This window comes from Protopterus annectens, chromosome 2.part2 (genome assembly GCF_019279795.1).
Source record: "Protopterus annectens isolate FY-2018-M chromosome 2.part2, PAN1.0, whole genome shotgun sequence".
NCBI lineage: Eukaryota > Metazoa > Chordata > Ceratodontiformes > Protopteridae > Protopterus > Protopterus annectens.
This window is the reverse complement of record NC_056730.1, coordinates 154,188,976-154,206,024: the sequence shown is the minus strand read 5'-3', so window position 1 is coordinate 154,206,024 and position 17,049 is coordinate 154,188,976. Positions and strand designations below refer to the sequence as shown.

The window sequence follows — 17,049 nt, the reverse complement described above, 5'->3', positions numbered from 1 at the left end:
AAGAAGAATCAATCCATCCAACTTAAAATCTTAACCTCTTTTCCTTCCATGTAAATTCCTTCAGCTCTATTTCCTCCAGCTGATAAAAATATGCCTGATCTGTATTATAACATTAAGATGACAAAAATACTTTCACTGCATTTATCTTACTATCCACATTTATGCTCGAGAGTTTCCAGTTTCTTAATTTTTGTATTATCTTCTGAATGTCACTTTCACATATCCTTTGCTACCATAACAGATTTCTTTTTAATCTATATACCTGAACAGGTCATGTTATGTCCCCAAAAATATGTGCATTGATGAACCAATACATGCAATGGTTGATAGCGTATGACTATAGCTTTTGTTTCATCTTCATTTACTTTACACCCTTACAAGACTCAAAATGTCTCAAGATGAACCACAACACCAAAATGTCTTTTTCTGGAACTACCAAGTACAAAACATCATTTGGAAAAATGTAAACTTTTCTTGATTAAAACACTAGTCATATCCTGGAATTTGTGAATCCTTTTTTTTTTTTTTTGCTAACTGCTTCAATTATAGGACATACCTGCCTGGTTCTCCTATTCAAACACAGCCTGTTGGAGTGAAGTCCCTTCACCTTAATTCCTGCCTTTAACCCTTCATATATCCTTATTAACCATTACATTAAAAGGAAACACAAATGCTGCCATGCCCTACTCATACAATCCCACATGACTCTGAATGCTTTCTCTGCATCAAGACCTACATGAGTAACAGTATTTTCTTGCACAGTGCTTCAGTCTGGATCATCACTGTTCTACTAAAGTTATCAAATGTTTGTCAACTGTCCATAAAAACCACACTGATTCACATCTCTCAATTCTGGTGACATATTTACCATTCTCTTACCTAACACAGACACTTTACAATCATGGCTTACAATCAAAATGCATCTGTATAAAGACAGACATGAAAGGTTTTTACCAGCTTTTGGAAATATTGCTTTTCTTCACATAAAAAAACAGGTTCTTATGGAAAAACCCACTTAATTACTTTGAAAGTGCAAAAAAACAACTACCATTTTCATGTATTTCATATTTTTTTCTTGTTTTTTTAAAGTATGTTTAGAAAATACTATCTACACTACAGCTTAAATTAAGAACATTTATCAACATCTACCTCAATAAGAACAGAGGAAATTATCTTCTAATTCTATGTATAATGCCAGCAAGACACATTTACATTTTCCTCCAAGCCAACAAAAATCACAACATATTAAACTTTATCTTGCTTCTTTAAAGCCTTTTATCTAGCTACAGTGTAGTGTAAAAGTCTGGATACATTTCCACTAAGAAACAGTACTTTCTTAGTTTAATGTCACTAGAATATGCATTAGTCACTGATAAAACTCTCTCCACTTTAAAATACCTCCGAGGTCATATTATACACTAGTATAAAAATTACATGCAATTTATATCAAAATTTTTTTTTACAAATATTAATAAAAACAAAAACTGTTTCACTTGGTCATTTCTTCAGTCTACTCAGTGCCATTTTAAACATTAATGACAAAGCAGGATTTATGTTTTACAGTTCACATACCAGTTTAACCCAGTCAACAAGCTTCAGTCTTTTTCATCCACTTTTTGAAGAACCACTGTTTACAAGTCTTAATTGCATACAGTGGGTCTTACACATTACAGCTCTCCCATTAATTTCACTTTGTTGCTGGTCTTCTTCCTGACCATCTTGCCCTCCTAACACTAAATGTTTGGTTTGAGACCAGTCAGCTACTGGTCTTTTTTTCTGTCACCCAAGCATTTCCTTTTAGAACAATGGAAATGTTTCAATCACAAAGTCTATATGATTTCTTACGTCTGGAAGACTGAGAAGAAAGTTCCTCTTCTGCTTGCTATCTCACTCTCTGCTGGTTACACTGTTTTTCCTTTGTAATCTACCCTGCATCAAAACATGTCTGATTCTTTAGGCAGAAATATTCTGAAGATGGCTGGATACAGTAACTTGAATTTAATACTTGTTTATAGACATACTCTGACTGTGGCTATAAGCTTGCTTTGTGTGTGTGTACAGCAAATAATCACCTTCCACAAATGCTCTGGTATCCCCATTTGTTTTAATAAACTTTTCCCTTCGGGCACTGTTTGGTAGCTCTTTCTGCCAGTATGACTGCATCTTTACTGATATATGCCTTTACAGCTTTCTGATGGCCATATATAGTTTCATAGTATAGTACTAGGCTATCTGCCCTGGGGCACTTGTAAGCCTAGCCATAGTGATGTGGCTTTTGCCACCCCATGAAATGGTACAAAAATGTACAGAATAAATCTAGAATACTGTGCCTCTGTCTAGTAGTGACACAATGAAGGTCCCCTTATATAACAGAATTAGTTTACTGTGCCCCTGTCTAGCAGTGACACAGATGTGACCCCTGGGGTAAACTTACGATCTCCCATTCACTCATTAAGATTTCTCTTGAAGACAGTCAGTGAGGGGCTCTGCCTAATACGAACTGGGATCCTGTTTCAAAGCATGGGAAGCCTCTGGGTTATGAATCTGTCCCTCCAGCATGTCCTATTCATACTTGTGCCGAGGTTTAAGTCTTTAGCTCTCGTGGCCCTGATGGATTTGGATTTTTTGAGGTGGAGCATGTCCATCAGATCCTGATTGGACATGGCCTTGTACGTCAGGCAAAGATCACCTCTGAGCAGGCGGTATGCTACTGAATAGAGCTGAAGTTTCTTTAGTCTGGCAGAATAAGACATATGTTGGAGACCCCTGATCCTTTTGGTGAGGTACTTTTGTGGTCTCTCCAGCTGTTGCAAATGCCGGGTGAGGTACATACCAAATGGGGCATTGTACTCAATCATGGGTCTGATGAGGGAGGAATATAGGGGTACAATGACATCCTTGGATCTGGATGTGAATCCCTTCATGATGAGGTGTGCAAGGTAGAATGTTTTTCTAACCACTTTGGCAATGTGGGTGTCAAATGAGAGGTCGCTGTCTACTTGGGTCCCTAGGTCTCTGATTACTTTTTCCGTACTCAGTGGGTTGCTGTCTATGTGATAATTTGTGGGTACTTTGTTTTTTCCAAAAGGGATGACCATACATTTTTTGGCATTTAGTTTAAGGCCGTGACTACGGCACCAGTTGTCCGTTTCAGTGAGGCCTTTTTGTAGGATGTGTGTGTCTGCTGGTGTATCGACTATGGCGCCTAGTTTGCAGTCATCTGCGAACTTTGTCAGCCACAGCCCTCCCATGTTTGCTTTAACATCTGAGAAATAAATGCTGAACAAGAGGGGTCCCAGGACAAATCCCTGTGGGACACCACTTGTGACTGGCTTTGAGTCTGAAATTGCTCCAGCGATTTTAACTTTATGGGTTCTGTCCTTTAGCCAGTTTGCAACCCATCTAGTGACATAAGGGCTTACGTTTAAGCTGTTGAGCTTATCTATGATGCCTGAGTGGGGTATTGTGTCGAAGGCCTTAGCCAAGTCCAGGTATGCTGTATGGACTGCTTTGCCCTCATCAATGGCTCTAGTGACTGTTTCGAAAAAGTCAACCAGGTTTAAAAGGCAGGATCTGCCCTTTACAAAGCCGAACTGGGTGGGGTCAAGTGTCTGTAGGTCCCCAATGTCTCTGTTTATGAGTTCCATAATGATTCTTTCCATAGCTTTGCAGACCAGGCTAGTTAAGCTTATGGGGCGGTATTTTCCAGGGTCTGTAGAGGCACCCCCTTTGTGGAGTGGGACCACTGTTGCTGTACGCCAGTATTCAGGTACATATCCCAAAGTAAGGCTAAGGTTAAATAGCATTTTTATGTGTGGGTTTAGCTCCTCTTGGAGTTCACGTAACACGCACCCTGGGATACCGTCAGGTCCCATTGATGCTGTGTTTTTTGCTTTGTTTAGGGCGGTTCTCACTTGGACATCTGAGATAACAGGGAGATTACATTCAGCTGGGATAAGTATTTCTTCTTTTGGGGGGTGAAGGAAGGGAGAAATTTGCACTGAACCTGTCAGCCAGAATGTTAGCAATATCTGTGGGTTCAGTGTATTTTTTGTTGTTGTGAACCAACTCTGAGCATATCTGAGGGTTCCGCCCAGGTTTCTAACATAGCTGAAGAAGGCTTTGTGATTATCTTTAGTGTCCTTAGCGATTTTTCTCTCAAAGTTTGTCTTGGATGTTTTTATGAGAGAACGTAGTTTTCGCTAATGTTGATCAGAGATGTCTTCCCTTCATGGGATTTCGCTCTGACGTGCAGTAGCTTCCTTCTTTTGTTATACAATTTGTTTATGGCTGAGGTCCACCAGACAGGACACTTACATTTGGTGCAGAGGGACTTGGATTTGTTTGGGATTGCATGATCCATGCATTCTTGGAGATGTCCATAGAAAGCATTTGTGAAGGATTCGGCATTGTGGGATGTGGTATCCACTGGCACAGTGGGTTTAAAGGATACCATCTCAATCTTAAGAAGAGTGAAGTCTGCTTTTGAGAAGTTTTTCACTGTGGTCTTTTGTGCTGGGGGTGGAGGTGGGATATGTATATCCAGGGTGATTAGTTTGTGGTCAGATCTCACTAGTGAGGGTATACTTCGGTGTGGAGCATTTTGTCCCCATGTTTGTGATGATCAGGTCTAGTATATTATCTCCCCTAGTGGGAGAGGTGACTAGTTGTTCCAGTGCATTTGAATTTATGAATTCCAGGAACCTTTGGGCTAGGGTATTAGGGCTAGAATAATGTACCCAATCTATGTTTGGGTAGTTGAAGTCTCCCAGTATGATGGTATTTTGTGATACACTCATATCCTCCAATGTCTTCAGGAAGGCTGAGTGGGGTTCTTGAGATTGGGAGGGTGGTCTGTAACATGCTACCAGTTGTATAGCAGTTTTGCCTATGGTTAGTTACACCTGTATGGTCTCTGATGCTTCATGTGTTGCTACTAACCTGGAGGTGTGGGTGTCCTTTATGAATATGGATACTCCCCCTCCCTTTGTGGTTCGGCCCGGGTTTTGGGGCCGAAAAGCATGATACGAGGTATAGCCTGGTAGCGCTGGGGTGCTCTCAGGAGCCTTGAACCAGGTTTCAGTTACTGCACAGACGTCGATGTTCTCCATGCTGAGGAGTGCATCAAGTGCCTGCATCTTGAGATTTAGACTTCTGGCGTTGAGCAGCATTACCCTTAGTTTTTTTCCATTTTTGTTTTCTAAGGAGGTGGGTTTGTCTTTTGAGCCTTGTCTAAAAAAGGCACTATGGGGGTGGCAAGAGCCTTAGACAATATCCGGAAGCCCAGTGGTGACAGGTGTAAGCCATCCCTTGCGAAGCAGCGTGGCTTGTCCAACATATCATCCCAGGCAGACAGACATTGGATCCCCTTAGAATGACACCAGTACTTGAGCCAATTGTTAAAGCTGATCGTCTTGTCTTTGTATTGTGGTATCATTCTTGGTGAGGGCAAGATGCTGCTCAGGGTCAGGGTCATACCAGCCTGGGCTACATAATCGGAGAGCTCCTCTATGTCTCTTTTCATGTAGTCCAGGGAGGTACGTCTCAGGTCATTCACACCAGCATGGACAATGACAGAGTCATATTTGTACTTGCTTTGGAGTGACCTGAGTGCGTGTGTTATGTGGCGGATCCTAGCTCCCGATAGCTCACAGTCACCTTCTCCTTGTTCAGCCTGGTCAGTGGGACATCAGTGTGTCTGACTATGGAGTCACCTATTACTAGTGTATCAGGCAAGGTGTTTGGCCTTAAGGGCTGTGATTGGTCGACACACTGATTTATTGAAATGTGTTGGATGTGTTTTGTTTTGAGGTGGTGGATTTTTGGATGTCTGCTTTGGGAGCCTCTGTTGTTTTGGTAAGTTTTTTATTAGAGCCTCCGAGTATGTCTTTGTGTTTTTATGTGTTTGGTTTGCAGTTGTGGTAGGTCTATGTGGGACTGGGATTGTTGTGTGTGTGTGGTTGCCATCTCCTCCTGTCTGGTCATGCCAGCCCTGAGTTGAGAGAGTTCAGCCTCCAGTTTGGCTATATAGTTGTCTCTCTCACATGTATTTGTGTTTGCTGGGAGGAGGAGAGGGTTGTCTGTGTACATGAGACAATTGTAGCATTGTCTCAAGATACCCAGATTGACCAGCTGAACTGGAGACGACGCCAGTAATCTACCACTCGACATGCTAGAACAGTATAAGGGAGTGGTATACCTTTAAGGGAAGTGGATATTCATAGGGGTGGTAAGTAGATGTAGTGCTTTACTTAGTACGAGAGTGCTTACTTAGTAGAGAAGTATTGAGAACAAGTGCTAGGCTTATAATACAGTGAGTAGTCTGGTTATATTAAGAGTAGAGCTTCCTTAAGGGAAAATTTGAAGAGCAGACTTGGCGGAGCCAGAAAAAGTTTAACGTTGTTTAACCGGTGCTGCTACAACCGCACAAAGCCGTGCAAACGTGGATTTTAAACAGTGAACTACAAAAGAGCTAGAAATGGTCCCAAACAACCAATTACTACAGCTTCTTGTGCTGAGGTCACTTCCCCCAAGGACAGGTAGGCTGCTCAAGGCTCCCCACTCCCACTGGCGAGCAAAGAAACTTCCTTCTATCCAAGTAAGGTAATGGACAACACAGGAACTACACCACAGCCCAGAATACAGCAATGCCTGTAAACTGGTCTAAACTAGTCGAGGAAGGCGGGAAAACAAGGATTATTTTTTGTATAATGGTAGAAACACACAGAAAATGCAGAAACAGTGATAAATTAGTTACACAGGCTAGCAAACTTTAGTGGGCAGCCTCCACAGTTAAATTAAACAAACAAGTAAACTTTGATCAAATTCGACTAAAATGTAACTAAGTGCAGATTTTAAAATAATGCAGCAATCAGTTAAAAAACAGTTCAGGCTAGTTCAAGGTAAGCTACAGAAGCTATTTCAAGTGAAAAAAAAGCAAATATACTTTAATCCAGAAGGTAGTCGCTTTTCTGAGTTCCCTGCTGCTAGGACCACTCTGTAAACCCACGTGGAGCTTGTCTGAGCAGTATAGCCAGAAAAAAACGCCCAGAGGCGGATTTTAAACAGTGAACTACAAAAGAGCTAGAAATGGTCCCAAACAACCAATTACTACAGCTTCTTGTGCTGAGGTCACTTCCCCCAAGGACAGGTAGGCTGCTCAAGGCTCCCCACTCCCACTGGTGAGAGCAAAGAAACTTCATTCTATCCAAGTAAGGTAATGGACAACACAGGAACTACACCACAGCCCAGAATACAGCAATGCCTGTAAACTGCAGCCCTTAATACAGCAATGCATGTAAACTGGTCTAAACTAGTCGAGGAAGGCGGGAAAACGAGGATTATTTTTTTGTTTTTTTGGTAGAAACACAGAAAATGCAGAAACAGTGATAAATTAGTTACACAGGCTAGCACATTTTAGTGGGCAGCCTCCACAGTTAAATTAAACAAACAAACAAGCAAACTTTCGATCAAATTCGACTAAAATGTAACTTTAAGTGCAGATTTTAAAATAATGCAGCAATCAGTTAAAAAACAGTTCAGGCTAGTTCAGTATACATACTATATATACCCTCAGTTAAATCCTTTTTGTAGAACACTTGTCTAGTTGCTTATCAGTATTTTCATAAAATTAATGCCATTTATTCCCTTCCAGTTTCTTTGGTATAGCATAAAAAAATAAGAAGTTATGTACCTACCATAACATTCCATGTTAGTTGTCTTCTTCTCGCCTTCTTTCTTGCTGGTTGGGTTCGGAACTGATTCTCTGCTCCAACTCGGCCATTTTCTAAAGCTCAAGAGCTATTTACTGGCTCGAGGCCTCCCTATATCCCACAATGCCTGGTGCTAGATCCCCAGATCCCGTTTGGAAGACCTAACACCATAACAATACAAAAGGACAACTGTCCAAATAGCTCGACTTCAACTATAGGGCTAAAGAAATGTAGAGGACATAAATTGGGTAAGACTCAGCCAGTGACAAGACTTGTAGGAGGACTCTTCTCAGTCTATCTAGGCTAGGGGGATGGAGGGTGGGACGCAAGAAAGAAGGCGAGAAGAAGACAACTAACATGGAAATTATGGTAGGTACATAAATTCTTAATGTTAAGTTGTCTCTCTCACCTTCATTCTTGCTGGTTGGGACAGCGTCCCTAGCACCTTAGTCCTGGGTGGCTCATCGGAACAGATTCTTGAGCACAGTGGAACCAAAATCAGCTCTACCCTTAGAGGCCAGATCCAATTTATAATGTGAAATGAAGGTATGAGGGGTGGCCCATGTGGCCGCCGCACAAATGGCTTCCATTGGTAGCCTTGCTTGAAAGGCTACCGATGTAGCTAAAGCCCTAGTAGAGTGGCCTTTAGGTTTAGCAGTGAGTTCTTTATTCCTAAACTGATAAATAAGGGTAACAGAGGACAACCGCCTGGATATGGCTACTTTAGAGACTGGTTGACGCTGCTTGCCCTTCGCATAAGATAGGAAGAGTTGGTCTGATTTCCTTATTTGCTCAGTCCTATGCAAATAGAAACGTAATTGCCTATGAACGTCCAACTGGTGTAATTTGTGTTCAGCTTTGTTGGAATAATTTGGAAAAAAGACTGGTAGATCAATGGACTGATTCAAATTATTTTCGGAGGGGACCTTAGGAAGGAACGAAGGATTAGTCCCGAGTGAAACCCTATCCTTATGGAAAATTAGGTAAGGAGGACGAACACACAGGGCTTGAAGTTCAGAAACGCTCCTCGCTGAAGCAATGGCCACCAAAAAGAGGGTTTTCCAAGAAAGCAATTTCAAGGAACAGGAAGCTGCCGGGTTCAAAAGGAGGCAGTATCAAGGAAACTAGTATCAAATTCAAGTCCCACGGAGGTGGGGGATCTCTCACTGGAGGCCTGAGCAAGATTGTTACTTTAAGAAAGGCTTTGCAAAGCTTATGGGACATGATGTTGGTTTCTGACAGGCCCGTATGGAAATTTGAGATTGCCGCTAATTGAACTCTAATGGTGGCAGAAGAGGAGCACGCTTGAAAAAGTTCTGCTAAAAAGTCTAGGACGTTATGGACAGGGGCCGTAAAAGGATCTATATTTCTAGCCTCTGCCCAGATAGAGAAACGTTTCCACTTACTAGCAAAAGTCTTCCTAGTTGTAGGTTTGTGTGAAGAAAAGATAATCTCATGCACTGAATGGGAAATACTGTGAAGCCTGGCTAAGGTTGGAAGTGGAGCAACCAAGCAGTGAGGTTGAGAGACTGAAGAGATTGATGCAGCCTGCCCGACTGATGGATCAAGAGGTCCGGAACTGGGTCCAGATTCCAAGGCTGCTCTAGAAGGTGACGATGCAGGAATGGGAACCAGATTTGTCGAGGCCAGTAGGGAGCAATGAGGATCATCCTGCACCCCAGCACGGTAGCTTTCTGAATTATTTTGGGAATTAGGGGAAAGGGTGGGAATGCATACATAAGTCCCTGGGGCCAATCGTGGACTAGAGCGTCTCTGGGGGAGTGTCCGAGCAGAGGGAAGAGAGTGAAGAAACTGTCGCACTTGCTGTTGAGAGGAGTTACGAAAAGTTCGCAGCAAGGCTGACCCCATCTGCGGAAGATTTTGTCCGCTACTGTCCGATTGAGAGACCACTCGTGAGGCATGAGAATAGCTCTGCTTAGCCTGTCCGGTATGATGCTGGACTTGACAGGGATGTGCGTTGCTGTCAGAAACCGTTGAGAGGAGATCGCCCACTGCCATAGTCTGAGTGCTTCTCGACATAAGGGATAGGACTTGGTTCCGCTCTGCTTGTTGATGTACCACACTACAGACATATTGTCTGTCTGAATTGCAATGGTCCCAGTGGGTAGAGAGTTCTGAAGAGCTTGCAATGCTAAAAGCACCGCCCTCATCTCCAAGACATTTATGTGCAAGTGGCACTCGTGGGGTTGTCAGGTGCCCTGGACAGTCCTGCCCTGAAAATGCCCCCCCCCCCACCCGATCAGGGAGGCATCCGTGGTCACCGTGGCAACTGGAGGAGGAAGGACAAATGGTCTGCCCTGGGGTACTGATGGGGAGACCATCCACCAAGTCAAGTGGTCTTTGCATGACTGCGTGATTATTATCTTGTGAGACATAGGAAGTTGTTGAAAGGACAACTGGGTGAGAAGCATCCACTGGAGAATCCTCATGTGAAAGTGAGCCAGGGGAACTAATATGATCTCTGCTGCCATGAGACCCAAGGTTTTTAGGACGAATCTGGCCTAAATCTTTCTGCATCCTAATAATACCTGTACATGTCGGCAAATGTCTGCCACTCTGTCTATTGAAAGTCTTGCGGACAGATCTTTCGTATTTAATCTTGCGCCTATAAAGGTTAAAGACTGACAAGGTGACAATGCAGACTTTTCTAAATTTATTGAGATACCAAGGTTGGAGCATGTTTGGATGGTATAATCCCTGGCTCTCAGCAATTGATGTCTGGTGGTAGCAGTAAGGATCCAATCGTCTAGAAATGGAAACACCTGCAATCCTTGCCATCTCAGGTGAGCGGTAACCACTGCCATACATTTGGTGAACACCCTGGGGGCTGTGGTGAGACCAAAGGGCAGGGCTCTGAACTAGTAATGACCGCCTCCCAGCCGGAAGCGGAGAAACCTTCTGGAACGCCTGTCCATTTTGATATGGTAGTACGCATCCTGAAGATCTATGGAGCACATCCAATTGTCCTGACCCAAAAAGGGTAGAATGGACTGAAGCGTGACCATCCGGAACCTTGTTCTTCAAACAGACTTGTTTAGTCTGCTGAGATCCAAAATGGGTCTCCAGTCCCCTGTCTTTTCTGGTACCAAAAAGAACTTTGAGTAAATTCCGGATCTTTGCTGGTCTGCTGGGACTTGTTGGATGGCCCGTTTTTTAAGCAGTTTTGAAATTTCTTGTACTGCCTGTTCCCTTAGACCGGGTGGAACATCTGGGATGGGCTTGTTCGCTTTTAAGGGGGTGTGGACAAAGGGGATTTTGTAACCTCCGGATATGATAGACTGTACCCAGCTGTCTCGTGTGATGAGACGCCAGGCTTCTGGGTACAGAGACCATCTTCCCCCGACTGCCTCTGAAGGCATGCAGCCTGTCAGGGGTGCTGGAAGGGCTTGTCAGAGAAAGATTCTCTGCTGCCCTGATTCTGCGGACCCCCTCTGCCCCACAGGCGGCATCTATTGTTGTTCCCTCCTCTGCCTCTGGGGGGAAACTCGCCACGTGTGCCAGGCACGGCTCCCTGGGGTTTCCGGAACCACATCTTTCCACTCTTCTGACCTTTAGGGTATGGTCTAGAGGGAGTGGAAAAACGGACTCCCACGGCAGACAGAGTCTTGCCTTCCTGCTCACACCTGGTAAGGGTATCTCTCACTTGTGGTTCAAACAGAGCCAAACCATCGAAAGGGGTATTGGTGAAAGATGCCTTGAAGGGATCAGCAAAGTTACATAACCGCATCCAGGCATGTCTTCTCAAAGCCACGCCTCTGCCTGCGGCCCTACTCGCCCATCAGCCGCATATGAAATGAGCCGCATGGAGGAGCTGACGATTGAATTAAGAGTTGGCAGCTGGGAGTTAATCTCGTCTTGAGCCCCTGCAGCTGATGGATCTTGAAGGGTATCTCCTAGCTCCTTGAGGAGATCCCTCTGGAGATGGGTGAAGTGGCACAAGTAATTCAGCGACCGCATGGAGAAGGTCGCTGAAGAAAACATCCACTTCCCGTATCTGTCCATCATCCTAGAATCTTTATTAGGGGGATGGACAGGTACAGAAGTGTCAGCCAACTCCTTTTTCGTGGCCGCTGCTACCATTATGGCATCAACGGGGACACCCTTTGTCAAAAACTGTTTATCTTTAGGGGCCGTAATAAACTTAGTGGGACTGCGGGGGGTTGGTTCCAGTGTGTCCGGGGCTGACCACACCTTCTGAGCCACTACTTCCATCAATGGATCGAAAGGCGGAGACACCCAGGAGGTGGAGGGGCGAGAACCAAACGCGCCCAGGAATACAGACTCGTCCTCAGAAGGGTTAATGGCAGTCCAGTTCCCCCTCTGCCTAAGGATCTCAAGGATGTCTGAGAAAGAGACATCTTCAGAGGGGGAACTTGGGGATCCTTCCGAATCCTCCAAGTTGGTATATGTCATGACAGACTCATCGGGGGAGTCAACATGTTTCCTCTTACATTTCCTCTTTTGAGGGGGCTCCTCTGAAATTTCAGGGGAGGCCTCGGAAGAGGAAGATACACCCAGTGGGGTGACCTGGAGCGTTTGATCCCCTCGCTTAGGGTCTGGAGGAGGGGCAGAGACCGAAGCAGGCACCCTGGGGGGAGGAGCCGAAGGGGCTGATCGAGGTGGAGACTCAGAAGTCAGCACGCTCCTCATGACCTCGAAGGCACACCTGTCCGGCAGAGAAGAGGGTCCCCGCTCCGAAAAGATGGGAATCCTCCCTGGCACCAAAAGGGACAGCTCCGAGTCCGATGTAGGAGCCGAGCTTACCTGCGCCAAGGCTCTGAGAGGGAGAACGGGGTCGGATAAGGGTCCGATGCCACTCACCCCCTCGGAGCCGACAAGGGAGTCTCGGTGCCCAGATCCCTCCAAGGACGGAACCATTGAAGAAATCGGAGCAGACGACGGAGCCGAAAGGGGAAGCATCGGCGCCGATGTTTCCAAGATCCGAGACCCAACAAACCCCGGCTCCGAACTGGCAGGAGTCGTCGAAGGCGAAACTACTTCAAAAACAGGAACAGTCACAGCATGATGACGAGGGCTAGTTAACATTTTAGCCAGGGCCTGCGATTTGAGGCGTCTACTAACCACTCTCTCCAAGTCATGATCAGATAGCCTCGAGGACTGAGAAGAGTGGGACCGATGGCTCCGTTCAGATTGCAGTAAGGGAGACCCTGGAGCCGAGCGAATAGACTCTAGGGATGGCGACCTAGATTGCTCACGGCTCCCTGACGGTTCCGACACCAAGGTCGGAGCCGAATGAGATTTAGATACTTCGGTTCCGGCCGGAACCGAAATAGAAGCAGACGCTCCCACCTGGTGATGGCTCCGTACTGGGAGCTGACGGCTTGGTGGGCTTAGGGGTTTTCGCTGGCTGAGACTTCGCCGAATACCCCTCTGGTTTAAGTAACCCCCTGAGAATCAACTTGTTCTTACGCTTCTGCAGGACTCTCGACTAAAGGGATGACATACCGAGCAAGAGTCCTGCAGGTGCAGGGCGCCCAAACAATAAACACAAGAAGTGTGACCGTCTGTCAGAGACATTTTCTGACAGCACGAGTCACACTTCTTGAACCCTGATACCTTGGTATCCTTTGACATGCTAAAGAAAAAGGGATACCAGCTGAATAATATTAGACTAGTTTAAATAAACACACCCTAGTCCCACACCTTCAAACAAAAAATTAAAGAGAATAAGAATACTAGCAAAAATAAAAATAAAATTATCTTTAAACTACAAAGGCTAAACACTACCTCCTACTGGAAAAAGGTTTATAAAAGTGAAGGGGATAGCCTCTAATTTAAACGGCCTACTTTAGGGAGATGGGGGGAGGGGAGAAACTCTCTAATTAAAACGAATTTCCTAAAAGACAGAAAACACAGGTACTACAACTAATCTAACAGTACTACACTACTAAGAACAAAAAGCTTGAAATATGTACTAAAATTTAACAACTAATTATGACAAAAAGATGAATACGACCTGAGCCAGTAAAGCGCAACCTCGCAGCTGAAGCGGCAAACGAGATCTGGGGATCTAGCGCCAGGCATTGTGGGATATAAGGAGGCCTCGAGCCAGCAGCTCTCGAGCTTTAGAAAATGGCCGAGTCGGAGCAGAGAATCGGTTCCGAACCCAACCAGCAAGAATGAAGGCGAGACAGACAACTTATCATCACAGGTTTTCACCATGTTCCATCTTCTAGCTCCATTTATGAAACAGTTCTTTTGAAAAGCCTAGAGTTTTTGCCTGTCTTTCCTTCATTTTAGTCTCTCATTTCTGCACTTTTGTCAACTCACCTGAATAGCTACTTACAGCTCTTCTTTTTCCAACCTTTTGTAATATGACTTTATATACAGTCAATTGTTTTACTTATTTAAATGGTTCTGAATGCATTTGATTTATATTTTCCCTCAGAATTACTGGAAGCCTTTTTCTGTACTAAAAATGCCGTGTCACTTAAGCTGCTTTTTGCTGAATAGCTGTGAACTTCCTTCCAGCTGAAGCACTTTCTTTTCTAGCCGATTTAGGTTCATAGATAGGTACTAGGCTATCGACCGTGGGGCCTATACAAGCCCAGCCAAAAAGGTACCCTGGCTTTTGCCACCCAAGAAAATTATTTTCCTGTGCCACTGTCGAGCAGAGCCACAGAGGTGATCCACGGGGTGAATCTCCTATTTCCTATCCAATCATCAAGATTTTTCTTGAAGAGTGCTAATGAGGATCTTTGTTTGATATAGACAGGTAGTTTATTCCAGAGTACGGGAAGTCTCTGGACTTTAATCAAGCTTCTTCAAATTTCTTCTTTGCTGGGATTCAGGAAGTGTAATTAATAGGCAATGACTGAATTTTACCCAAACTGATAAAAGTCCAACAATAAAAGTTAACAATTGCTCTGTTTTCACACTGGCAGAACTCGCATCAACATGTTAACCCCATCAGCTGCAGTCTTGGAGCCCCCTAAATGTGTATATTCTTAAGACAATCAAAAAAGTTTAACAACAGAAAGCCTAAAAATAACAAAACTCAAAACACTAACCTCAAAATCAAGGATTAAGAGGTTAGAAGTGACAAAAGAGGGTAAAGGTACTGAAAAAAGAAACAGGACTTCAGCAGAACACATGCATAACAACCATGACACTCCTAAAATAAACAGTAGTCTTGGAAAGCCGGAAGATGCAACTGCATTTCAGTGCAGCAAGAATGGTCCTATCCTATCCATTGTCTGGAGGTGCTGACTGTCACAATCCGATATTTAGCACTACCACTCTTGTTATGGGTCTTATTTTTAACTTTTGCTCAGTATGCAGAGTACAACAATGGCCTAGAATACGTCTTCACTGAGCTGTCATTTAAGAACAGGAAAAAAATATATATTTTATCAAAATTTTAAGATATGTGCGTGTATACATACATACATATATATATATATATATATACATATATATATATATATATATATATATGCATATATACATATATACATATATATATACACATATACACGTGTTTGTGTGTGTGTGTATATGTATGTATATATATATATATATATATATATATATATATATATATATATATATGAGAGAGAGTGTGCTCATGTGCGCTTGCATTTATTTCTCACATGCTACAGAATGGTGCAACTACAGTGGTAGGCCAAAACACAATTAAAAGCATGATTAAAACCACATGGAATGCAAATTGTACAAAAAATTCTAAACAAGAGCACTTAGACTTAGGTGTGGTAAAATCATCATCACACAGTTTTAATGTTCAAGCTGGTCATTTAACAATATACAGAATGTATTGGATTTTCTTCACCTGTGTGATAGTCTTTCGGTAACAAATGGAATGAAAAACTTCACAGACACCACTTTGAAAGCATTAACACCACCCGCTTATACTTTTCAGGACATGACAGCTACTCATGTCACATACGCAGATGCAGGTAATAAAAAAATAAAGCTCAGCCTCAGTGACGTAAGCATCAAGTGAATATTAAAAGATTTTATTGAATTACACAACAATATTCTCAAAACGATTCTGAGCACTCTATTATGTAGGCACTGAGAAAGAATGTGTGGTAGAAACAGACTATTAACAGTATTATATTGTAATCTGAACATTCCATCATACCTGTTTGCATATCTTAGTGTGTTTAGTGTATTTTCACAAGATGCCATCCCTGGTGATATTGTGGCAATCTAAAATGGCAAAGTTAATTACAGTTAACATATAATTTTTCAATGTCAGATGCAGATATCTGTGAATGTACACATTAGCTGAAAGTATGACTACAGTACAGAAGTACGGCTTGAAGCATGGGGTTTTTGAGACATACTTTAATATTACTTGGCAGGAATTGGTGTTCTGTGATACCTATGAGTTGCTGCATGGTAAGCAGAAAGCTCGATTTGGTTCAACAGGTGTGTGGTTATGCACAATTTCCTCAATTACTACCCTGAAGTCACTTCTGCTTGCAAAATAGGTTATGGTCAAGAAAAGAAAGATATGATTTTACAGATATGAAACTAATGATTAAAACAGTGTTCAGAACAGGCACCAGCAGCATACTACATACTCAAATTAGGACAGGATACACACTGTGGTGTAAAAGTCAGTGCAATGCATGAGATGGACTGCAGCTGGGAGATGTTTAAAAACATGTGGGAAGAGTGAATACTGCAACACAACTACACACCTTGCAACGTCTTGAAAATTGGACTCATTAAACAAAATGTGAAGAAAACAAGACTTCTAAATGATAAAGTGCATTTTAGTGCATTATGCTTTCACTTTAACTCAAGAGTATTAAAAAGTCCTCACACTATAATTAACTAGCAGATTTACCAAAATAAGAATGGATGGCACACTTTTTTATGAAGAGACTAATTCATCACATGAAGGCAATACCAGCACACTTATTTACAGTAACATTCAAAACATTACATTTGAGAAGTTGTATTCTACAAAGGGATGTCAACTTTTGCCAAATCACACATTAACTGGGCATTTCTACAACCTTCAAGAGCAAGTCTAAGCAATTCTGGAAGTCCATCCATGAAAATTCAGGTCCCTATTAGATCGAAGGAAAGGCCACAGATCGAACGGCCTAGTGATCGAAAATGCCGGTCTTCGAAACAAGTATTGTGGGGGGCTGTGCCCCCCCCTCCGCTAATTATATATACCAACTCAGAGATCGTACTACAGTGAGGAAAGGGCAAATTTTCCAATCTTCACTGTACCGTGATCTCACAATACCGATTCCGAAGAATGGGATTTTCGATTTCTAAGCCGTTCGATCTTTAGCCTTTTCATCGATCTAAT

General features: G+C 43.2%; 1 protein-coding gene across 1 annotated transcript in view; it reads right to left on the bottom strand.

Annotated features, from left to right (window-relative positions):
- KIF2A (kinesin family member 2A) overlaps positions 1 to 17,049 on the bottom strand; it is a 2,798,933-nt gene that overhangs the window by 373,581 nt on the left and 2,408,303 nt on the right. The window contains exon 17 of the mRNA XM_044063819.1: positions 15,859 to 15,926. Within this exon, the coding sequence (XP_043919754.1) occupies positions 15,859 to 15,926 (68 nt within the window). The remainder of the gene's footprint in view (positions 1 to 15,858; positions 15,927 to 17,049) is intronic.